At 33.1% G+C, this 26,642-nt stretch overlaps 1 protein-coding gene across 1 annotated transcript in view; it reads right to left on the bottom strand.

Annotated features, from left to right (window-relative positions):
- Positions 1 to 284: 284 nt before the first annotated feature.
- LOC112516858 overlaps positions 285 to 26,642 on the bottom strand; it is a 38,389-nt gene continuing 12,031 nt past the window's right edge. Inside the window, exons 3-5 of the mRNA XM_025124091.1 lie at positions 1,730 to 1,975; positions 1,480 to 1,620; positions 285 to 645 (exon numbers count right to left, since the gene is read on the bottom strand). Of these exons, the coding sequence (XP_024979859.1) occupies positions 301 to 645; positions 1,480 to 1,620; positions 1,730 to 1,975 (732 nt within the window). The 3' untranslated portion in view covers positions 285 to 300. The remainder of the gene's footprint in view (positions 646 to 1,479; positions 1,621 to 1,729; positions 1,976 to 26,642) is intronic.

Genomic DNA, 26,642 nt, shown 5'->3' with positions numbered 1-26,642 from the left:
TATTAGAGCAATAAGGCCCTCGAATTCACACCAGTTTTAATTTTATAATGATAACAATTATTAAAATACGAGAGAAATTCATAAAAACTGTAGAAAACCATTGCTTGGAATTGGGAATCACGTGATGCCATTAACACCAAAACCCCTCCGACCAAGTGATTATTTAAAATAACCAGAACATAAAACATCATAATTATATATAGAGATAAGAGAGCAGTTGCACCAGTTGATGAATAATATTCCAAAAGAAAATTCTTTAAAAAAAATTAAAGGAAAATTTTATTAATGCTCTCTCAAGTCTCAACACATAGGTGATCTCTGGGGGATGCCCTTTCTTCTACTGATCATGCTTGAGGCCATATCCTCTTCAGAATGAACCTTATTGGATCTTCCACAAGTATAAAGTCCACTCCTCTTCTTCCTAACGAACTCGGTGCACATCATACTCGTGTTTTCAGAGCCCGATGAGCATGAATACGAGCTCATGGGATCCTCAAAATCCACGATCGTTGAGTACGGCGTCTCGTTTGTCATCTCATCCTCTCCATTGTCATTTGGAATGAAGAAATCTGGACTAAGTTGCAAGGAATTGCATACTCTTAGGAATGGTGTGAGGTCTCTATAATGGTTGAGCACAAAATCCACCTAAAATATTTCAAACTCAATTAAGTTCGTGTATATATATATATATATATGTATATATATATATCTCAATTTGCATGTACCAATACAATAAAAAAATTCTATAAGATGTACGTTTTTCTTTCTTTAAATTCACTATTTGCATTCTTTGCATCTGGTCTTAAAATATTTATACTAACAGTTCTTTTTCTCTCTAGTTTTCACTTCCGTTATGCAAGATTTAAATGTTCGGTTCGTAGATAGTAAAAAGCATCTTCGTTTAATTTTTGATGGTAATATAATAGTTTTCGAAATCGAGAAACTGAAGGCATCAATGTTAACTATGTATTTTAAAACTATAACTAAGCTTTCAATTTTTAGAGTAAAATTAAAACTAAGCTCCAACTATGAGATGCATGTAGAGCATAAATGCAGCATAAGGATGTTGTGCCTCTTAAGCAACCAAAATAAAAGGTAAATTATGACTCATTCGTAAAAAAATCTTGGACAAAATATTCTTGAAGATCTTAAACGTATAAATTATGCTAAGTTTTGGACAATATCCATTCTGCAATTGTGCATAATTACAATTACAGTATTTTAGCTCACAATTGAAGTGTTCAGTAACATCTAACTCTGAGGCTTGAACCAGAATGAAACTCACCCAGATGAAAATTAAGTATTCATTTGTAGAATTTTCAGTTTTTATCCATTTCTATACAACTTGCATCTGTTATTCATAACATTTGTGATTCTGAAAGATAAGAAGGATGATACCCTTCAATAGATTCCAGAATGAAATCATGGAACTTGTGCATATTTTGACAGTTAAACTAGAGGAAATGGGAATTGAATTACCTTACACCCTAGAGAGCAGTGGATGAAGGGTTCTTGGAGGCTCCTATCACAAGAAGTACAATAGTTTCCAGAGCCCTTAAATTGCCTGTTTTGAGGTCTCTTTTTGATAAACACCACTTTTGCACTATTAATGGTATAAGCCTGATAAAGTTATAAACCAAGTTACCAAATATTCGATTGAATTATGCTAAATAAAGAGATATACAATACATATAACTAGGCCTTTCGATTCTTTTTATAAGAATTTTACCTGAACATTGGAGCAGTCAATAAGCCTTTCTAGGTCTTCCAGCCTCACAACGTCGTGGTATACATAACGACGAACTTGAAGGAGCCTATGGAATCGATGAAAGTGCACACAGTGTGGGCAAATGCTGATGCAACAATCCAAACAACATATATTCTTCTCGTTCTTCTTTAAGTTCTCGTGAGTTGAACATGCGGTGAAGAATTTCTGCATGTAGAGAGCTTTTAACCAAGCTGGCTTTTGATTTCCCTACAAACAGATAGTATAAATGATAACTTTCATACAGTACTTGAATTATGAAAAGATAGAAACACATATACAATTGAATTTATAAAAAATGAGAAGCATATATATAATTCAAACTTTATACATAGCTATATATTGCATATATATCTCTGTACCATGATCACATAAACTCTAGCTCTTGGAACAGTTACAGGAAGAATAGTGACGAGCGATAGATAGGAGGGATAGGAGGATGAGTGTATTTATGGAGGATAACAAGCTAAATAAACTAAAGGGTGTATATTATAATACATAAAGATATATGTGTGTCATGTATGTGTGTCTATATATATATATATATACATATATGTATAGACACACATGTAAAGGTAACCAAACAAGAGAATACGAAAACTGTGAAAATCACATGTGATTTTGCAATAACGTTCAACGTAAGGATGTGCGGGCGACATGGCCCGTGACCTCAAAGTTGTGTTAATCACATGTGATTTTACACATGACTTTACTATAAAATCACCATTTATTTATTCTTTTATTTGATAATTTATAAACAAATTTTATTGTCAAGTGGCAAATTTGTCATATATAGCTAGTCTAATATGTTTGTTTTGTTAGAAACAAAAATGTGTGAACATCAAGAGTCATTTAGTGGTCATATTACCTGTTTTGAATTTCCTGTGTTCCATAAGAAAAGTTACACATAAAAGAAAACCCTAAATACATAATTTACCGAACACGATACATGCAAAGATACAAAAATTCAAACGTATTTACTGAGCTGAGTAAAAAATTGAAGTTTAACCGAGGACAAAAGTAGCAGCCATTTCTGTTGTTAAATAGAATAAAGAAAACCCTAAAATTGGAATTTTAAAGTAATGAATTAACAGAGTAAAATATGATAGGGGAGAACGTGGGTGTTGTTCCCATGCCTCCCAATATTGGCTTGGTTTCTTAAACTTTATTTTAAATTACTAAAAAAATAAGCTCATCGCCTTGGCTTAAGAGCTCTCTCCAACCCTAAACTAACCATATATATGCTTCTGTCCTTGAAACAGGTGCACTCTCTATTGATTACTATATAAAAATTTCTTTAGTGAAATGGGTTGGAGCTAGCTGTATCACTACACTAAGCCAAGGTATCTTAATTGGTCAAGGAGAAATTTAAGAAATGAACGAGTGTCTGTGTGGTGTTTTTCTCTGTCTATATGTATATTGTAACAAATAATGTACGGGCAAAACGATGATCAACTTGTGAGATAGGGTTCTTGAGATAAATTAAGGAAATATAAGAGAAAACAAATTGAAGTCTTTTTGTAACCTATGTATATATGTGTCTTAGAGGATTTCTAGTGACAAAGATTGCTACACTTGTGAAATGTACGTGTATTTTGGCTTTACTTACTTTCACTTGAAAGAAAATATGAAAGCAAGATCAATTAGTTTTTTGTAATGGGGTTTCTGAGATATTTGGGTCAGTTCCGAGTCTAGATTGATGGAGTTTAGCTTGATCCTTTATATGTTCCCTTTCTTTTTATCACAAGTTATTCAATTAGGGTCTAATTAATGAATGACCAATTTATGATGTCGGTTTCAAGTAGCGCCTTAATATATATCGATTCGGTTTGTGAAGTTCTTAAAAGAAGGCTATATATATATATATATATATATATGTATATATGTATGTATATTGTATATGACCTGAGATCATGTGAGATCAAAGGTTTTTCGTGAGACCCGTAAAACCAATTCTCAACCCTTGGATTAGATCTACAATCTGAACATTCAAAATCACAAAATTGCCACGAAACTTCTCAATAATCACAAAATTGTCACCGTACAACTTTAGACCAGTAGAACATTAACTTATAAAGTTGATCAATAAACATAAATTGGTCTTACGAGTCTCACGAAAAACCCTTGGTCTCACGTGAACCTAATCCTATTGTATATTGTGTGTGTGTGTGTGTATATATATATATATATATATAGGGGCTGGTTCAAATACTAAACCAATATTTTGTGCAAACTATGCTAACCCATCTTAATCGTTCATTTTCTCATCTAACGGTTATTATTAAATGAGATTAAATAAACAATAATTTAATTAATATGTGTATGAACAATTGTTCAAAGGATAAATTGGTCAAAAATTTGTATTAATTAATATGTGTATGAACAATTGTTCAAAGGATAAATTGGTCAAAAATTTGTATTAATTAATATGTGTATGAACAATCGTTCATCTTCGTGCCTATATCAAGGTATGAACATTCATGTGAACCCTATGGTGTGGACATCAAGGTATGAACATTCATGTGAACCCTATGGTGTGAACCCTAGATATATKAACATTAGCTACACCGTGTGAACCCTAGATATATGAACATTAGCTACACCGTGTGAACCTAATGWAYACTATAATCGATATATGTTGGTCATATGATCATGTTCTTCAACCTTGATGCATGCTCGTAGTGATACACATGCACGACGATGAGACATGCACATTAACAAAAACAGGGGTTGTGCAGATAAAACCGATACCTGTACTTTATATCTGTTCGTGCATGATGTTCGTTGTAGGTGGTTTCATATGTGAATTAGTTGTCAATAAGATGAACATATTTGAATCTTCATGTCATTATTAGATGAAGATCAATTTGAGATATTGTAGGATTTGTAACTCCCAATTAAAATATTTGAGAGTTACATAAGAATGACTAATGACCTAAATACCCTTATCATTAATATGTAAGTTACATTTTAACCAAACCCAAAGATGCAACATTATTGGTTGATGTGGGTTAGCAAAGTTTGCACAAAATATTGGGTTAGTATTTGAACCACCCTCTATATATATATATATATATATATATATATATATATATATATGAGAAGGTGAGAAGGGTCGTGTGAGAAGGAAAATTATGATGAGAAACGTTAGAAGAGATTTTGAACTCTTGATCACTTTGAATCTCATGTCCACCCATGATTGTGCTTTAGAAGGGAATTGATTCGGTGCATCCCGGTACACGTCATTAGTGTTGACATTCAATTAGAATTGATCCAAAGATAAAAATCTCTTCTTACGATTCTCACTAAAACTTCTCTTCTCAGCGAAAACCCAACCTTATATATATAGGATGATAATCAAATAAGAACCACACAAAAGTTGAAAATATTGAGAATCAATCTAAGCACTAATTTGATTTTGATCATATAGTTTTAATTAAATGATAATTTTAATTAGAAAATGGCATAATCGTCATTTTGGTAACAAAGATTCACCAGATGAACATATACGCACCATGCTATTTCATCTCATGAAATAAAATACAATTTTCATCTATATGTTATTTCACCCCATAAAATCCATGATCATTGCCCTTTCTCGCAATTTTTCATCCTCGTCATCATTGCAAACGATCAAACCCTTATCATGCATCCCCAAAACCCATTTTGTTTGTCAAATTTCATAACATCAAAAAGATTTCGAGTATAATTGAATTATCGTTTCTAAACTCAACACGATGATCATCTCCTTGATTAAAAACCACGAAGTTATGTTCTCTTCTTATCGTTGACGCAATCCAAGGAATAGAAACCACAAATAATGCCATCAAAAAAGCCGTAACTCGAAATCTTAATCCATAAACACGCAACAACTTGATTAAATGAACAAGATCATAAAATTTGGATCGTAAACGGTGATGAACATAAGCATCCGTAATTGCAATCAAAATAAACAACACTTTGAAATGATCGTCGAAGAAGAAGGTTAGAGATTTTGAAAACGAGATTAACTAGGGATCAATCGATTTATTGAGAATTGAAATTAAGAAATTTGATTTTATGATCAATGATTGGTCTCGCGATGAAGGTGTGATCGAAAAACTTTGGGGTTATTGAAGGATTTCAGGTCTATAAATTTGCCACCATAAATGGAGATATCAAGCTTCGAAGGTGGATCATAAAGAACAGAGACGTCTCACATGACCTGCTTCTCCAAATGTGGAGGAACAGAAACCTAATAATCAAGAATTGGTGGGCAGTTGGAGCTCAAGCAACAACTCTCTAATGGCATCAATAACCGAAATCGTAATTTCCCCCCAAATCCCTTGGTCCAAAACCTTGAGAATAAAAGCTAGCAGCAATATAGTTTCCACCTACAAGCAAGATGAGACAGTACTCAGATTGTAAAGTAGAGAATGGAGAGGTGTTCATCGGAGACGAAGTTGTTGTCGGTGACGGTGATGGGTGGAGATGGTTTTCGGTGATGGAGATGGTCTAAATCTGTTCTTGATGCTGGGATTTTGGTCTAGATCTGTTCTGGACCTAATTGATATGAAAAAGATGAGACGGGAGGTGAAAGAATGAAAACTAATCTAATATGAAAATGGTTTGGTGTCCGCCAAATTGATTTGATTTCAATAATATTATGCCCAAAATGCCCTTTCGATTTACTTCTAATTTGACAAAAATACCCTTATTTTACAATTTTGTTTTAAATAGGCTTCTTTTTTAATCACGTTTGATTTATTGTAATCTATGGATTAGATTAGTCCTCAAGTTTCTCAATCTAGTCGTTACATGATTTAACCCCATGTATAGGGGTCATATTCAAATCATTGCATTTGTAGAAAACTTTGTAACCCTCTCCTAACCAATCAGAATTCTTCATTTTTTTTTTGTTTCAGAGCGGAAGCGTCTTTTTACCATTTAACTGATTAATATGAAAATGATCAACTTTCTGATATTTTGGGATAGTGTTAGTGATTGCAGATTAATTAATTGTGGAACTTTTTTATTATTCTTTTTGCAAATTATCTAATCAACTTTGCAGTCATTTTTGTGTGCATTTCTTCGGAGCGAGTTCGAATGAGATTTCGTTGTTGAGTATGTTTTGTTAAATGAAATACATTAAATCATGAGTTTTTGTCCCATTAATGAAATCATGAAATCTTCAAACCATTCTATTAAACTATGAAATCATGAGCTTTTTTTTACATTAATTAATGAAATCATGAAATCTTGAAACCATTCCATTAAACTATGAAATCATGAGTTTTTTTTCCCATCAATGAAACCATGAAATCTTGAAAACAATCCATGAATCTATGAAATCATGAGTTTTTTTTTTCATTAATTGAAATCATGAGTTTTTTTTTTATTTCATGAAACTATGAAATCATGGATTTTTTTTTCATTTACAGTCATGAAATTATAAGTTGTTTTCATATTTTTTGTAATAGGTTTATCAATCGAAATTTAGGATTTGATTTTAGGATATTTTTTATAAGAAACGTATTAGATAATGAAAAGCTTTTTAGAACTTTTTTTGAGCTCTTTTTTGAGTTTTTTTTTTATCATTCTATCCTTCCAACGTCTTTTCATTAAATAACCGTCTTAACTGTTTTTATTTCAAATGACATAACATAACATAACATAACAAACCGTTTAGACCCTTAATCATTAAAATCTATGATTTATAAAGGTTTGTACAAATATATATATATATATATATATATATAGGGGGGAGATCAAATGTTAACCAACAACTTTGTATTAACTTTGAAAATCATGGCAACCAATCAAATTTCATTCTTCTTGTAGATTTATGTCATGTTCACATTTTAATTACAAGGGTATTTCAGTAAATTTATTTGATATGTAACTCCCAAACAATTAATAAGGAATTACAAATCATCAAATCCCAAAAAATATGCATTTATAATATTAATATTTTTATTTTTTTTAATCTTGATCTTCCATGTTTATTGTTTTATCAGTTTTTAATTCGCATAGAAAACACGGCAATAAAAATTTTCGGTATCGATCAAGCTAATATGGATAAGCGAAATGGAAAATAAATCGACAACAATTATAAGATTAAAATGGTTTATAATGACAATCGGAGTTCGAGGTCGGGAATTGAAGAAATTAACAAAACCGAATGTCTTGGTAATAGATTTTTATTTTTTTTAGAGTCGTTTTAATCGAAATTATATTCATTACGATGTGTTGTATTTTTTATAACTCATCCTGTATTGATAGCTTTTTTCTTTAATTATTAAAATACATACCTAATTCACATGTTCAAATGGAAGTACATGCACGACCCGTTTTCATATTGCCATATTACCAACTTTTATGAATCATGAATCATTGTGTTCATGTTACTTCTATCATATGAACAGAAATGTTATTTTTAAGCTTGATACCAAATCTTTATATTTGTGTAAGTGTTTGCACCCGGTGTTAATAGCGTTGAGGTTATGTGTTCATATATTTTATACGATATGAACAAGAGGTGAACACGATATGAACAAGGGGTGAACAACCATATAAGATCATAAACATATATGAACAAGGGGTGAACCTTAAATGGTGTGGATGCAATGCATGTATAAAACTCCAATTGACAAAGTATCGCTCTTGAATGCGTTTATAATGAAGGAACTATTGTTCACAAGCTGTTCATATCGTGTTCATACATTATTTTTATTTATTTTCTTTCGTATAGCAGTTATTCTTATTATGTTCACTATTGTGTTCATAAATGCTATGCAGTCCAAGTTCATATATATGTCAAATTTTTGTTCGTATTTGACACAATGATTCATATATATATAGTGTTCATATGGTTCTTACATTTATAAAAAAATCATAGAATTTTTGATTTTGTAACTCCCAATTAATTAATGATATGGGAGTTACATACATTGTTTTACCTAATACATTGTTTTACCTAAATACCCTTTTCAACATTGTTCACTTATCTTTATGCAATTTTAAATTTAAAAAAATAAGTTTTTATCATGATTAATCACAACCGTTTATTGAAAGATTGAATGACCAAGATCGATTAACAAAGTTAACACAAAAACTTTGATTAACATTTGATCTTACCCTTATATATATATATATATATATATATATATATATATATATGATGTAATGATTGTCAATAATTTTAGTATCTCAAAATAAAGATGGAAGTAAAGTTGGAATTATTGAAAGACATGTAGGAGTAAATCCGGTTTGGATGGAAACAAACATGGCAACAACATTAACAACAACTCCCTAATCAAAAACCGTGCTTAAATAATTCTTATTATGCTTTTTCATTGACAAAAACAACCCAATACCCACTCATTTACATTGCCCTAATTTCGCTTATTTTGTGGAATACTTTCTCATTAATTTAACTCTAAACCTAATTATTCTTGGAGTTTGAAGCCCTACAAACCTTCATGTCCACTATTATTTAATGTTAAATGTCTATGAAGCATCTAAAGTTATGAAAATTCTAGAAATAGCATGTATTATTACAGAAATATGGTCTTTTATGAACTATAACTCAGTAGATTTAGATTTATAAGACCAACAATTACAAGTCTTGTATTTTGACGTTAAGATAAAGTTAATCGACCTAACAAGTTTTATCGATAAAGTTAAACAAATTAATATATATGATACAAGAAATAAACCATCTTTTTAGTTTTTTCATACACTATAATAAAATTGGGTTTATAGAAAGTCAAAACTTTTGAATTGTTCAAATAAAAGGGTTTATAAGACTTAATTTATAGAACAAAAAAATAAAATTTTTTTTATCTAAAGGCGTTGTAATAAGTTTATAGGACGTTTTTTGGCGTCACAACAAGATTTTTAGAACATTTTTATAAAAAAAAACATCGTATTAGCTATTTTATAAAACACTATTCAAGAATTGTTCTATAAAAACAAGCATCCTATAAAAATATGGGTTTATAGAACATTTTTATCAAAAGTGTCCTGTAAAAAACTAATGCAACATTTTATATTAAAAGTATCATAGAAAACTTGTTACGACATCCAAAAACGTCCTATAAACTTAATACAATGTCTTTAGATATGACGTTTATTTTTTGATTCTATGAATTAAGTCCTACAAAGAGATATTAGGACGCTTTGGATTTGTTGATGTCATAGCTATAAACCCAATTTTATTGTAGTGATATTACATTTTTGAAAAGTGTTTTATTAGTCTTTTTTGTAGGATACTTTTTAAAAGTGTATTATAAAAAGCAAATAAGACAATATGTGTTTTGTGTCTTTTTAGAATATCGTTCAATATCGTGGATATAACTTGTTACGTAGTCTAGTTTCTTCGTAGCAACTCATTGTATCATTATTTTATAGGATGCACACACTTACAATTATTTTTCCTAAAATATAAAATTCTTGTTAATTACTTTATTGATGTCTTAAATAACAACATTTTGTTGTAATATATATATATATATATATATAGGAGCGTTCAAATAAAAACCACTCAATTTGTACAAACCGTAAAAACCTCATTCAACCAATCATAATTTTTCATTTTATTCATTTTTTTGTAATTATATGAACCATTTTTATTATGGAGGGTGTTAGTCATGAATATTATCATCTTTATTATTTTAATTTTAAAGAAATTTATGAAACAGTTTCATTAAAATTTCATTAAATATTATATGAAATAATTTCATAATCATATATGAAACAAATTTATAAAAAACAGTATTATATGAAACAATTTCACATGATTAAACAATTTCATGAAAAAATTTCATAAGATTAAACAATGAAATCGACGTATGAGGGTGGTTTGTACGGTTTGTACAAATGAGGGTGGTTTTCATTTGATCGCTCATATATATATATATATATATATATATATATATATATATATAATCTTTTACAAACTCAATTGTATAAACTTTCAAACCGGTGTATTGTTTGTGGAAAAATAGTCATTGACTTTTCACATATAAAACAATAATGTATAAATACTGTATATTTACATGTGTTGTTTCATATGTAAAAATAAAAAATAAAAACTTGATTATAAATTTATACGGTTTATTGAGTTTGTAAAAGATATAGACTTTTATATATACGTGTGCCCTAAGAGAGAGAACGAGAATATCTATGCCAAAGATCTTATAAATGATTAAATTCCATAATTTCATCTCCAATTTTCGCATAAAAACAAATAAAGATTTTAGATAATTAATTGATACAATATTGTTAATAATAAATAGCTTGTATTCTATGCATTAACAAAACAATATATTATTTAATTTGAGAAAAAGTTTAAAAAACCTAATAAAATTTTTCATTTTGATTGATTCTACTTTGGATGAATAATTTCATTAATGTTGGTAATTTTAGTGTCATCAAGTCATTTAGTATGATTGGAATTAATGTGAGACAAGCCGAAATTAGACTTAGCTATAATTCCAGCTCGGAGGTGCAGAGTGCACACTCAGATAAGTTATGTTGATCTTGGGAATGTGGGGGTCCGGGGGTAATAACCCTTGTGGGGTTCCAAAGGGGCAGAGCCCCTAACGAGGTCCAAGGGGCAGAGCCCCTGGCGGCGGTTGTTTTCAACCAAACACCCGAACAGTCGCGTCTGTTGGGAATATACACGACTTCCTGCCAAAAATAACTGACTTAATTAACCGCTGATGGCTATATAAGGCTTCATTCGATGATTGCAGATTATCTTCTTCAATTTGTGTATATTGTGACTCTGCCAGATTTTGTCTCTAAAGAAACATAAACAAGCAAAGTATTATATGTTTGTGATATTGGATTTTGCCTGAAATCCAAATTTGTTGTTCTTGGATTATTCAAATCTGATTTCGTGATATCCAGACAATAAGGTCGAAATTATAGATTTTGGAAAGTGTTTTATATATGATCCTTGAATTATCCAAGTAATGTTAATATTCTGTTTCCAAACTGTAACAATTAAAAATTTTAATTTTGAATAATTAAGTCCTTGAACATTTTTTAATAAATAAACAATCGATCTTATAGAAATTGGTTACATACATCTTTTTAACCCAAAAAAACTATCAGTAAACGACTAGAAATTTTTAAGATAAAGAAAAACTTAAATAGTTTTACCGTTCCCAAATCATAAGTCATAAATACCTATTGTACCCAACGTCATCGCTCCCACTCGTTGTTCTGTCCCCGTCTGCTCTCTATCATCGTTGTTGGACCCTTACCTTCGACCTCCATCTTTTTATCAGGTTTCTTTGTTTTTCAAATTTTCCTCTTTTTTGATCGGTCTATAAATACTCCAATAAAATGTAGTAAACGAGGGAGAATTGAAAGACAAAAGACAGACAAAAAAGAGAAAGACTGATGACAAGGACGCCAACTACAATATGGTTAGTATAGAGAACGGACGATGATAAGGCAACGAAGGGAAGCAATGTCATTGAGTACAATGGGTTTGAATAACAAAGAATTTGCAAACGATGAAATTGTTTCTAAGTCTTTTTTTTTTTACTTTAAAACGTTTCTAATCAGTTACATTAAAATTTTCGAAGGAGATAATGTTTGAACATATGCATATGATGATGAGGGAAATGATTTGTGGGGTAATTATGATGATGAATAATTAATACTTAATTAAGCTCTAGAACAATGAAAAGGAAAATTTGGTATGCCAACCTGTCACGTGATCAGGTAATGGAAGTCACGTGCAATGGGGATCCAATGACCTGAGTCGTCTGACTCTTTCGTTCATATATCCAATTTGTCCATCTCTTGATGAAAACCATCTTTCTTGGACTGACCAAATATTCCTCCCTTTCCATGTTCTTTAAATTGTTTTTTGTGTCCATTTTTCTTCTCTGTGTTTGTGTTTATGTGGGAGACAGAATAACGGTTTTTATTTAAAATCTTAAACCATAATTCTTTTATATTTTTACAACTTTATTTCTCTTATTTATGAGTTATAAAATTTTCCACAAGCATATTTCTGTTGATCTTGAATTACATATGGGTGTACAAGGTTGGGTTTCGGTAAGAAGAAGAGGTAAGTTGAGCAGCGTAAGAATGGATCTCCACCTTTGTCTGTGTGTATATGTGTCGATATAAAACTAAACAAACTTAATACACTGTTTCAAAGCAGGAGATGTGAGATGTACGTAAAACCGACTTCTACCCCCAATCATGTGTCTCCAAAAACTGGCATCAACAAAAAGGAAACAAGTTGTTTTGACGAAATACTAAGACCAACAAGTCAAAACTCCCAATAGGTTAAAATTGACAACCGAATTACAAATCAGGGGAAAGTGTGAGGTTTTTTCAAACGTTAGGGTTCATTATACAAACATTTGAAAAACTAAGGACTTAAAAAGTAAATAATGGGTGCTGGTCAAAGGTCAAAGAAGGTCACAGAGAGCGCACGAGGAATAGAATAAAAAAATGCAAGGAACAAACAGAATGGTCAGCGTGTGAGCCGCACGAGGGGCGATCGCAAGTTTCAGAAAGTGCATTCTGCACCCCTCATCTTTTCAAGTTTTTAAAAAACCAACTTTTTTTTTCATCATTTCAGTGACACCATAGAATAGAACATTTTAAAATTTGGCTTTATTCTACCCCACATGTGCCTTACATTATTTAAACCTCCAAATTACATGACTTTGCTCTGTTTCTCTCTTTAACCAATGTGAAATTGTGAATTGAACCCAACCAAACCCTTTTTATTACTTTTTATAATGAATTGTACTTTAAGAATATTCACTTTTTTAGGTCGGTTCGACGTAAAAATATTAGATATAAAACATCAAAGTGACAACAACTTGACTCAAAACTTTGACGTGATTAGAAACACAACATGATTTCGACATCAGTTGTGACCAACCTGCCATAATCCAGAGCGAGCACATGGTATGATGCTCATGTGGACCAAATGATACAATCTGTAATCAACTATATGGGAAAACATGAATTCGGTTCAAACTTAATAGTTGTGCACATCTTAACCATATGATCTTCAAAATTTTCGATAGACAAGATGTCAGAGGTTTTCACGTAACGTATGACCTCAACACATCTATCAGTGCTTCGGATTCTACCACCGCCAACATTTTAGGGTTTTTTTTGTACTTCTTATGCTTCTAAATGCTTTTTGGAACCATTTGGATGTTGTTAAATACTTGATAGTATTCGGATATAGTTTTGCTTCCTTAAGACAATTAAACACTCATAGACCCAACACTTGTCTATAGCTATAAGCCCAAAAGTTTAAGGCCCGAAGAAAGAGATGAAATGAAGCCTACTCAAACTTTATTATGTGTATCAAGTATTATCTGTTTTTTTTATTAACCTGGATATCCAACCCGTTATGCGAGCCGACAAATCTCAGGGCAACCACCTGCTTTGCAGATAGCCCGGAGTCACCGTATATGAACTTTCATGGCCACAAGGGATTTTTGTTTCTTCTTGGATTTGAACCTGAGACCTCCTGGTACTTTTGATATTTGGAGTCAAGCTCAAACCAATCAGGCACCACCCTTGTGGTTTGTATTAAGTATTAACTATTAAGTCCAAGAGATCCATCTTTTCGGTTTTCCTTTTGATAGTATGATTTTTTAATGAAGTTACTCACTCAAGAATACCCTCTTCTTCTTTCTAAAGAGTTTTTTCCTTCACTACAACAAAGCTACCCAATTGCGACGACAAATCAAAATTTTGTCGTCAATTGCAACAACTATCGTCGTTTGGTCTGTTGTCGTAGCTTCCTATAACTAGAAATTAAGATTTCGATTTTTTATCTACTACTATGACATGTAGTTGCTATAGGTGAAAAAATAAAAACAAATGTTTTTTTAGAGGAACGAAACATCGACCCAATATATAAATAGTTAAATTTTTTATTTTTTACATATTGCGATGACATTGTCGTCGCTTTAGGTAATTTTTTTCTTTGGTATTTTAATTTGGTTATAATCTAATAATTTGATATTCAAATAACAAGAAAGTAATTTTGAAACCTGTAATAGAATAATTTTGAAAAGCGTAATACAAAATTAATGACATATATAAAATAAATGTTAATGTCTCAAGCATATTAATACATAAATACCTAGTCATAATACGAGTTAGTCTCTGTGTCCTCATCCTTGTCCTCTTTTACGTCCTATAGTGGTGGCTATTGTGGTGGTTGTCCCACCATAGTTGACGTAAATTATGTATGTGTTCATAATGGGTGGTAGGGGGAACCAGCTACCAGGTTGAGAAATACTAAATGAGTTATACATTTGATGCATGTACTCTTACAAGCATTTAATGCAACAAATGACATTCTTCATTTCAACATTACTAGGTGGCTAGGGTGGTGGTGATGGCGGCGGCGGGGGCAGTTCAAAAAATAATGAATAAGCGGAACTCTTCAACTTTCGTCCAATCCCAATTTATGACCACAGTGTTCCCCAAGTACTTTGATGATTTCTTTCTTTCTCGTTTACAGAAGGCGAGGAGGTTCAGCCATACTGTTGTGTTCGTGCAGCTTTTGTTGCAAGCAACGCCTCGTGTGTATGTGTGTGTGCGCGTGTATAGGGTTTCTCCTAGCATTTATAACATCATTGTATGTAACACCTCACTTTTTGTTCATTTAATATGTAAAGTATGTATAACTCAAGGGACTAATAAGGTAAAAGGTGTAAGAAGTTGAGGGTTAGAATGGGAGTTTACTTGGTCAAAGCCACTAAAAATGGGGATAACCCCCCTTTTCTTGAAAGGGATAACTACTCCCTTTTTCATTATTATCAAATCAAAATAAAGGGGTTAAAAACCCTTTTCTTATCCTTGGAGGTGACCCATGAAATCATAGAGAAAAAGGAAGAAAAGTTTGGAACATTCTTGAAGCCAAGAACAAGGGTTTCGAACAGTGTGTTTAAAAGGGAAGAACACCATTTGAGGTATGCATTAATGGCTCTATGGTTTCGCCTTAGAAGTTGGGTTTTATCATGTTTGATTTAAAGCCATACAGTAAAAAGTCTTGTGAGTCTTTGATACATATATCTCATGAAAATATGTTTTGTTGGAGTTTTGAGTCTTGAATAAAAGATGGGAACTAGGTCTATTTGGTTATCCAAATGCTGTTAGATTCAAGGTGTAATGGTATTATATGCTAAAGTAATCATGTTAGAGCGCTGGGGTAAATGATAATATTACGTTGGAATGATATTGGATGGTAAGAAACTCCAATGGTAACAAATGATTTTTAGCCTAGTGGTATGTGAGTCTTTGGCCTCCTAGTAAGTCAGGGATTCAAACCTCACCAAAAGGGTGTCCGATGTGCTTAGAAATGCATACGTATGAAAATGTTGTGTCAAAGGAGAACGTATGCATGGTGTTAGGTCAAAGGAGAGCTTTAGACACCTCCATGACCGCTGTTGAGTCCGGCAAATAATAATAAACTACAATAAACTTTATTCCCTCTACATATAACAATTTAGTTTATTCAACCAAATATGAAGAGCATTGAAGTCAAAGGATTCAATAGCTGAATTAAAATGAGTTTCAACATATCCAACATCGAAATAGCTTAGAAATTCATTGCTAGAAACGGAGAATTTAGCTACACATGTTCTACAATCGAAATAGAAATAAACTTACAATGATTATGATGAAGAACCCTAGAGTTTGTCTCCAAAATCATGCTCCCTAATCTGAAAATCGACCCTGGGTGTTTTTCTCTGAAAATCAATCCAATTCTCCCTCACATCGACAGTTAACGAGTCCTTTTTTACTCCCAATCGAAATAAAACTGCTTGAAAACGTGGCTTACTCGATTTTTGACCGCAGCGTGACTTGGCCGACGAGTTGGACTGCACCAAAAGTCGCCCAATCTGAAACTACGCATCGAACTGTGTCTAAGGCGGGTTTTTTAAGCGACTAAAACCGCTGGAAAACTCACCGACCCTGAATACCACCGGAACAGTGCGTAACACGGGAAGGGGGCGGCTAAACCCGCCGGCGAAGTCGCCCGACATGGGAACATCGTGAAGACCTGGACGATTGCTGGACTGAGCTGCCCTTCCTTTTCTCATCTGGGCTTCTGTTGTTCACTTCAATTCTTTCTTTATTTTTTTTATTGGGATACAACTTGGGTTTTTGCTTACATACACATGAAGCATCCATCCATACATATAAATTCCTTTTTTGTTTGCTTTTGTGCGTTGTTGTTGTTGCCAACGAGAAATATAAAAGTTGCTTTTTTCTTTTCTTTTCATTTTAAATGGTTATACCCAACCCAAGTAACAACCAACTCAATTAAATATATGCATTTCAATACTTAGATCATTGTCTGTTTTGATGATGACTTGACTTAGCACGAGGTAGAAAAATCAAATCTAACGAGAATGTCAACACATAGCATATGGTGAGTTTGAGATTTGCAACAAAGCATTGAAAAATAGGCACACACGAAATCAAATAGACCCAAGCTAATTTTGAGAACTCTTTCAAATAGGATTAACAAAATAACACTCAACTCACTCCTTTGGGTTTAAGTGTATCACTCAAACAGTCACTAAACTAGCATGTATCTATCACAAGATTGAAAAATCTCTCACTCTCCACTACTTGGATAAAATACATGCAAATAAATAAAAAAGGGTAATCATAATATAAAGGATGGTTTTAGGCTAATGGGTTAACATAAAAAGGAGCAAACGATGACCTTTATCATAGTTATTAACATGTAATATGTAGTTTTAAAGAGAGACAAGTCAAGTTCTAGAGGCACATATCTCGGCATGACGTAATCACACAAGATTTGAAGTTTGGACTAAAGATTATATGTTTAGTCAAAATTTCCTGGTGTTAAAAGCTAGCAAGAGTCTAATTTTGACCGGTATACTACCACTAATCTATACTAAGTGCTTTCAACCAAGCTTAATCATGTTATGCATGCATCCAAACTTATAGTCACCAACAATTTAAGCACATTAAAAACATGCTAACACAATGTCAAAACGGACAACGACCCATATTTAAGCACAAAAATTGCAAACTTTACCCCTAAAAAGCATTTATATGCCCAAATCATGCAAATTATCCCCATCGCCACACTTACTTCATACATTGTCTTCAATGTATTCAATATGTAGAGGACACTCTAAGTAGTGTAAGAAAAGGGGAACATAAATGCCCCTGATTTGGTGAGTGGCCTCCCAATGTAAAATTTGGTGAAGATGGGTGCATCTCCTTAAGCTTCAAATACATGGGGTGGAACCTGAGAACATAAATAAAGCTAGGAGTGAAATTGAAGAGTCTAACGAAAAAAAACTAGATAAATTAAAGTAAAAAAGAACAAGAAATTGAAATCCGTAGGTTGCCTCCCACGCAACACCTTTCTTTTAGGTCTTTGGCTAGACCATACTCAGTTCAATCTCGTAGCATGGCGTGTCAAAGGGTACCCTTTTTAAGCCCCTCCATCAACGCCCTCATAGAACGACTTCAATCTATGGCCATTAACTTTGTAACATGTCCTATAGATAGACTCTATATCTACACTGCACCATGCTCAAACACGTTAATAAGAACAAAATGATTTATCCATATGGACCTTAACTTACTGGGAAATAACTTTAATCTAGAGTGATAAAAAAGAGTTTTTTGACCTTTAATGAAAGACTTATGTTATATGCGTGAGTCATGAAATGTCTTTGCCTTTTCTTTGTAAATACAAGCATACTTGTAGGGATCGTTTCTTATCTGTTGCAACTCTTGATTTTGAAGTTTCTTACACCCATTCCTACGGGTAGGGATGTAAATGAGACGAGACAATTCACAAGTTACTCGAGATCGATTTGGTCAAAACTCGGTCAACACTCGACTCGAGTAGGTTCGACTCGTACTCAAGCTCGACTCGACATACTAATGAGTCGAGTCGAGCAACATGATACTCGACTCCATAATTAAGCTCATGAGATACTCGAATATATTTTATATGTAATTAATTTTATAAAATATTACATAAAAACCTAATAGCAATTAATTCACTATAATAAAACAATAAATTGAAAAAATTTAAAATAAAATCAAACCGGTTATTGAATTTTGGTAACAATTTGAAATTAAAACCTCTATGTGCAATCCAACCATTCTGCCATTCCCAATTTCCCACGAACTACCTTTCCCTCTCACAGGTCATAATATAAAACCCTAATCTCAGAACTCTATGCTATGGCTCCCTCTCACTCTCACACGGTGACCAGACGCGTACTGCCTGGCATCCCTCCTGTTCTCTCACACTACATGCCGTCACGAATAAAGATGCCTATCTACCTCCTTCAATCGGTGACTGAAACATGCCATAGTTTTTAAGTGAATCGATAAATGTTGTATCGAAACACAGTTTTGATCTTGGCGTTCTTGTTCCATTCTTGTGTTATGCTCTGGTCGATCGTATAATTAGATTATTCTACCAAGCTTTTTTCTAACTATGATTTTGTTGGTTGTATTCAGTTAATGTAAAGTAGAATATATATGCGTAGTGTGAGAATTCTTTTCCATTTGTCACTATCTTCCGCTATATACCAACTTAAATATAACATGCATATGGATGAACTTTATTGGCCTTAAAAGAGGTTTTGTAATACTCTGTGGGAGAAGAAGTCTTAATGATTCAGTACATGTAGTCATTATTAGTTCCCTTTCTTTTGTTTCAAGCCCATTTAACGATTTATGTATTGTCTTATGGTTATCATTTTCGTTTAGTAACTCTTTTTTACTTACCGTTTTAAATATGCATTTATATTTCTAGAGATGTCTAGTGGATCATAAACATCTTCTACGGCCATTGGTGCTTTGAATGAGGATTTTTATATGAATATAAATGATGGTTCAAACGAAGGGGAGGATGTATCTATGAAGGTTAATGTAGAACCTTGTGAAACCCTCCCCTTAACACACCAAATAAAGAAGGTTAAAACCACAATGGTGACGTCTGATTTGTTTGAGTTTGACTCCAAAGGTCAACCAGGAGGTCCTAGGTTCAAATTCAAGGAGGAATAAAAATCTCCTTGTGGCCACGAAGGTTCAAATGAAGTGACTCCGGGCTATCTGCAAAGCAGGTGGTTGCCTAGCGATTAGTCGGCTCACATAACGGGTTGGATATCCAAGTTAATCAAAAAAAATAAAGAAGGTTAATGAAGTTGATGGCCTTTTCATAACTCCAAGAGACCAAGAAGATCAAAAGTGTAGGATGAATTTTTTGAATCTGAAATCATAAAAAGGTCAATGGAAAGTAGGGGTGCATATATTGTAAAACTCATCTTTCTGTTTTGAAATCCATACGCAATGACATTTGGAATCTTGTAGTATGAAACACATGATACAAGAAAAGTGTATTATTTTTTTCCCATCCAATTCAAGCACTTGTACAAACCAATATGGATTTATTAGTGCCTTACATAATCGTAAACTTAACATTTTAAACATGCGAGAGAGGATAGCCCATTGGATCACTATGCGTGAGCATCCTTTTAGTATTATTGAGGAGGAAGGCTTTAACTTGATGAAAAGGAGAATACCTGAATGGAACCATGTATCTCGAGTTACTATTAAAGCGAACTCTTTCAAGGTCTATAGGTTTGAGAAGAAAAAATTAAAAGATATGTTCAAGAAAGTGGAAAGGATAAGTTGACTACAGATTTATGGAAGTCAGAGCCAGAAAAAATTGAATACATGGTGATTACTACCCATTTTGTGAATCTTGATTGGAAGCTTCAAAAGAGGCTGATTTAACTTTGTTCATTTGGCTCCTACATTTAAAGGTGCAAATATAGTTGATTGCTTGTTAACATTTCTAAGGGAGTGGGAAATTGAAGATAAAGTAAGTTATATTTTGTATATTATATTTATATATTATTTTATCTATGATTTTTGAACTAGTAAAGCTTAATCTTTGTGAATTCGTGTTATTTCACAATTTCTATGGATAATGCATCTAGAAATGATTCTTGCATTACAATTTTGAAGGATAATTTTGAATTAAATTGGAGAATTATTTGCGATGGAAAACTGTCATGTACGATGTTGCACCCACATTCTTAACATTATGGTTCAACATGGTCTTCAACAAGTGAAACACATTATCGAAAAAGTCCATGATACTGTTGATTACTTGAACTCAAGTGATGCACATCTCAAACATTTTGGTGAACTTGTAAGTCAATACAACGTGAAGCATCGAAAATTAGTTCTTGAATGCAAGATACATTGGAATTCGGCATACAACATGCTAGATTGTGCCATCAAGTTTAAACAGTTATTTCCTTGATATGCTTTGCATGACCGTAATTATAGGTTTTGTCCTAGTGAAGAAGAATGGGGTAAAATTGCAAAATTGCTTGATATATTGGAAGTGTTTAAAGATGCTACTAACTCAATATTCGGTTATGAATATCCAATTTCTAACTTATTTCTTGCCGAAGTACAAAGGATTAAAGGTATGTTGGATAAACAATCTCAATTGAAAGATGATTTTGTTAAAAGTATGGTAAAGGACATGAAAGAGAGATTGACAAATATTGTAGGAAATGCAACATGTTAATGCCAATAGGGACCATGTTAGACCCTAGCTTGAAAATGAGGGCTATAGAAATTGCATGGCCCAAAATGCTTCCCCCAAATTTAACTCGGGAAAATATTAGTAAAGTCAAAGATGTTATGTATGAGTTTTTTGATGAATATGTGAGAATGTATTCTTCATGTTTTGTGGATGAAAGTAGGGAATGTGATTTTGGATCAAATACTCGTGAAGGAATGATGGATCTAGTGAATTATCTGAACTTTTGCTAGATGTTTTTAGTGGGGAGACATCGGTAACTCGTGCGAAATCTGAGCGTGATATGTATCTTGATAAGGGGTGTTTCTTTAGTCAAGATCACAAATTTGACATCTTGGCTTGGTAGAAGGAACAATCAAATATGTTCGGAATTTTCTCTAGGATGTTTATAAATGCCTTGTCGGTTCCTATCACCACCGTTGCTTTGGAGGAAACTTTTAGTGCGGGTAGTCGTGTAATAGATCCTTATTGTTTTTCTTGCTTCGAAAATGGTGCAAACGTTGATGTGCACGGATGATTGGTGTAGATCCCTCCATGGAGTGAAAAGGAAGTACAAGGTAAATTTCCAAATATGTTTTGTTGTTTATCTTCACTTCCTAAATATGTTTAGTTGTTTATCTTCACTTTTAAAAAGTATACTCATTTGTTCTTGTTTTTATTGTAGGATAACAAAAAACAACAAAAGGAAATCTTCATTTCAGTACCATTTAGAGAACCCCCAAATTGAATTGAAATGAGATCTTGTTAAACTTATCGTATTTTGTTTATTGATAGATTTATAATATACCTGGTCGTAATATTGTGATTTTCAAGACTTTGTTTCGATTTTGGCTGTAAGCTACAACTAGTTTTGACTTTATTTTGAATGGATGTAAACTTTTTTCTGGATTTATTTTACCAATATTTTGAAATTTTACTATTGTTATGCATTAAACGAGTTCGACATCGATTCGAGTTCGACCTCGAACTATTTGAGATTGAAATAAACCCTACATCCTTGATGATGTATTTGTTGCCACTGATTTTATTTTAGGAAATCAACCCAATGCGCCCCTTTTGCAAACCTCTATTACAGCCCATGTACTAGTCATCATACCCAACAATCACTCAAATCCAAACACAACCTATTCCCATATCTGTATTAGACACCCAATGGACTCAACAATCTAATCTAGAGGTTGTTTTGGCTGGACAATCACAACCTCTAGAGCATGAGGATGTGACTGTCACTATGGAAAGGGAAACCAACAAGGAGAAAAATGTTGGAACAAGCAGGAAGGGGAAGAAACTTATTGACTATAGTGATTCAGTTGAAGAAGATGGAAGTTTATCATCAGCATCATGATGACTCATAAGATGAAGATGTTGTAGCAAGTGCTTATATTGCTGCATCAACGGAGACAGAAGTAACCCTACAACCTAGCCAGAAGAAAGCAAAGAGGAAGCCCCCAAAGTCTAAAAAAGTACTAACCCTACAACCTAGCCAGAAGAAAGCAAAAAGATCAAACACTCCATTTGGTACATTCAGCTATAAATAAGTATACAGTTAATTTGGAGTCATCGCCTTTAAGGACGCTTTGCGAGACAAGGGCTTCAACCTATAATGCGTTGAGTTATACCCCATGCTCAAAGAGATGATCAAGAAGCTTGGCTGAGAATTCTTTTGTGTTGTACCAACAGGGTACGACATCTTTTTGATAAGACAATTTTATGACGTGGTTGTTGTGACTCAAGGAAACACTGTAAAGGTGAAAGGAACTGAGGTTTGTTATGCCCTACCTTTATAGACAATCTTTATGGCATCATTCCAACAAATCCTTGTGAATACAATATCATGTTCTTGAGGGAAACAAAAGATGATGCTCAAATAGTCATCTCAACACTTCTTAACCGCGAAAGTGATGGCCTTCCACCAATAACCCCACTTAGAGAACCTTCAAGAGTAGAGGCCTACTATTAGATGTGAGTATATGGTTCTACTTCTTGAGTCACACCGTCTAGCCTACACCCCATGACACAAGCCTCATTTTTGAGAGGATGGTACTCCTCTATTGTATCATGGCTATAAACTGATTCAATGTAGGGGAAGTCATTTGCAAGATTCTCAAAACTAGTGGTGACAAAAACAAAGGAGATCTTTGACATTCATAATTAATTCAAGACCTACTATCCAAGACCAAGGTAAGGGTATTTCCTATTGATGAGATTGTTGCAGGAAAGTATGTTATTGAGGTGCATCCATAAAAAGAATCAAGAGAAATGCTGAGGAATAATGTAGAAGTCAGCTGTTGCAGCAAAATCCACTATTGTTGTAGCAACCTTTATTCCAGTAGCTGAAACTTCTTCCAAATCAAAGAGTTCCAAGATCAACACTAGTCCCACCACCTCAGTCACATGTTGATACAAACTCATTTATTTACCTTGCCAAGATGATGGAGAGGAACCAATAGGTTCTGTTGAAAAAGTTAGAAGAAAAGGATGACTTGTGGGCATCAACATTGGAGAAGCAAGGAAATGAGATGGAGGAAAGCTTTGAGAAGAAAGAGTAACAGTTATTGGCCTGTTTGAAAGAATAGGATAAGGAACTAAAAAACTTGAAGGGAACCAATACTCCACCATCCCTGCATACCTTGAAAAGCTTCTGAAAAAGTAAGAAGAGCTCCTTATCTCCATGCAACAACGACTTACTCCTATAGAGTAGGACAAGTCCATCAATCGTAACTTTTAGCTCCATATTTGGTTTAATTTCTTTATTTGTTGTTTTGATACATGAGTCTGGGAAGTATTTTTATCTTTTGTATTCATGAGATTTATGAATTCAACATGTCATATCCCTAATAATTTAGTTGTTAGATGTCCATTTTGATCCTAAGTCTAGAATCAAACACATCACATTAGGAAGCAAAGTGATACCCTACTATGATATATTTAGAAAGGATTTATTCTGTTCTTTCTTATACACCATTCTATACACATTCCTTTGAACCCGCAAACCTATTTTTTAATCATTTCTCAATGAGGATATTGACTAGTTCAAGTGTGGGGGAGGGAATATGTATACTCATATACAACCAAGCCCATAGGGCAGGAGCCAAAGCTCCAAAATGAAAAAAAAATGCATTGAGTGAAAAAAATTGAAATATATAAATCAAAGCATAAAATATAAAATACGCAAAGCATATCACTACTACAACATCACAGATGAATGCTTGAATGTTGGAAAGAAAGAATACTTTGTGCTTCAAAGAATAAACCAATAAAAGCCCTAATGTTTCTAGGTTCCTAAGCTGGTAGTTGTCTAACAACAGGGAGTGTGAATCTTAGCCTATGGAATTAAGTAAGAGGATTGGATGAACACTGAATTAGGCCACGCTATGGTGTTGTGTTATTCTTAATCGCATTGTTAGAAATTTTTATTTTCACCCCTTATTTTTTTTTCAAATTTCAGATATTATGTCTTCTTATTTTTCATTTTCAGTTGCTTGGAGACAAGCAACAGTTTTAGTGTGGGGGGTCTGATAAGTGTGTAGAAGTATACATTTTAGCACCCATTTAGGACCTTATTCTACTTCATTCCCGTTCTTCTCAATCACATAGAGTCTTTTATTCTTATTTTATGGTTTTAGGCTATTTGGAGCTAAGTTGTAGAATTTGGATCAATTCTATGCATTTGTGGATAATTTGTTAACAAAGTTGTTGCTATAGTAGGTATTGCTGCAACAACTGGATCTGACCGTGTGACTCTATCAAGAAGAGGAAACAAAGTGGCCCTAGTTTCTGAAGAAGACATCTTTTCGAAGATGTAATACCAGACTTTTGAAGAAAGATGTTGCAGAAGGTGCCTTGCTTATGTACTTAACTAGTATAAAAGTGTAGAAGTTGATTTTTTTTGGTTAATAACCATTGGACAAAGTTTGTTTGTACTTTAAGATTCCCCGACTCTCCCTTGGTCTTGTATATAGGGAGAAAGTCTTTTGTTTATGTATGCGATATGGATCAAATCTTCTTACATGCTTTGGATCCTAGTATTTTAATATTACTTGAAGTTTTTAGTATTTTTCAAGTGTTCTTCAATTTCTGTCAGTCGCTACAACAACTGTTACTATTTTCACTTTATAATTTCTACATACTTACATTTCGTCACTTTAACTTCATGTCATTTACTTTTATGCTATTTATATATATGCATTTAAATTCTGTCATGTCGGGCTAAACCCCTTAGCAATGGTGGACTTGAAGGTTGGAAGAATATGCCAAGTATTCGTGGATAATTGCTTTTTACAATAGCTATCTTCTTTACTATTCATCGTTGGGTTAATGTTTCATCTAGTATCTTTTGACAACATGACAAGTGTTATTTTACTTAGATGAATTGGACTTACAATTAAGCCAACGTAAATGTTTTAACCTTTCGTGTTATAGAGACTAGAGAGTTGCAGTAACTTTATGGGTTCCAAAATTATATGGAAAGAAAGGTAAAATCTATACTTGGATTTGTGCTCATTATGAGTACTGCTAGCATGGAGTCAAAGCTGAACTTCAAATGAAAGTTGTTCAACCCAGTAGTGGTTTAGAGGGTTATTGCTACAACAACCGAGTAATGTTGTAGCATGGTTCTACCGCACTCCTGACGCTGCTGAAACTCTAACGGATCTTGCATTCTTGCTTTCGTTTAATCATTGCTTTCATCTCAGTAGTTGGTTAACTCACTCTCAAAATATTGCTTTTATTTTACCTCTTGAAATCCCATATTAAGGTTGACTTTTGTGACCTTTTGCTTTTAAATCACTTAGGAACGATATTTGATATTACTTATTATCATTACTTGCTTTGGATGACATTAGTGAACCATGTGTACTTGCATGATTTACTGGTTGCTATAGCCTTTTAGGGGTATAGAATTCTACACACCACTATGCACTAAACAGTGTCTAAGGTGGGTTTTGAAGTGACTAAACCCGCTAGAAAACTTGTCGGTCCTGAATACCACTGAAACAGTAAGGTGGGAACATGCGTGGCTAGACCCACCAGCGAAGTTGCCCGACATGGGAACACCGTGAAGATCTGTACCATTGTTGGACGAGTTTTTTGCAAAAATGGGTTGGTTTTGAAAAAGGTTTGTAAAAATAGGTTAGTTTTATTTTTGTTGGTAGAAATAGGTTAGTTTGTGTGGGACCCACCCATTTAAAAAAAATCTGATTTTTTATATTTACAAGTTTTACCCTTCAACTTACATTTTCATTTTTATTTATATCC

Source organism: Cynara cardunculus (genome assembly GCF_001531365.2).
Source record: "Cynara cardunculus var. scolymus isolate 2C chromosome LG 8, CcrdV1, whole genome shotgun sequence".
Taxonomy (NCBI): domain Eukaryota; kingdom Viridiplantae; phylum Streptophyta; class Magnoliopsida; order Asterales; family Asteraceae; genus Cynara; species Cynara cardunculus.
The sequence above is the reverse complement of the archived record's forward strand: the minus strand, read 5'-3'. Positions and strand labels throughout refer to the sequence as shown.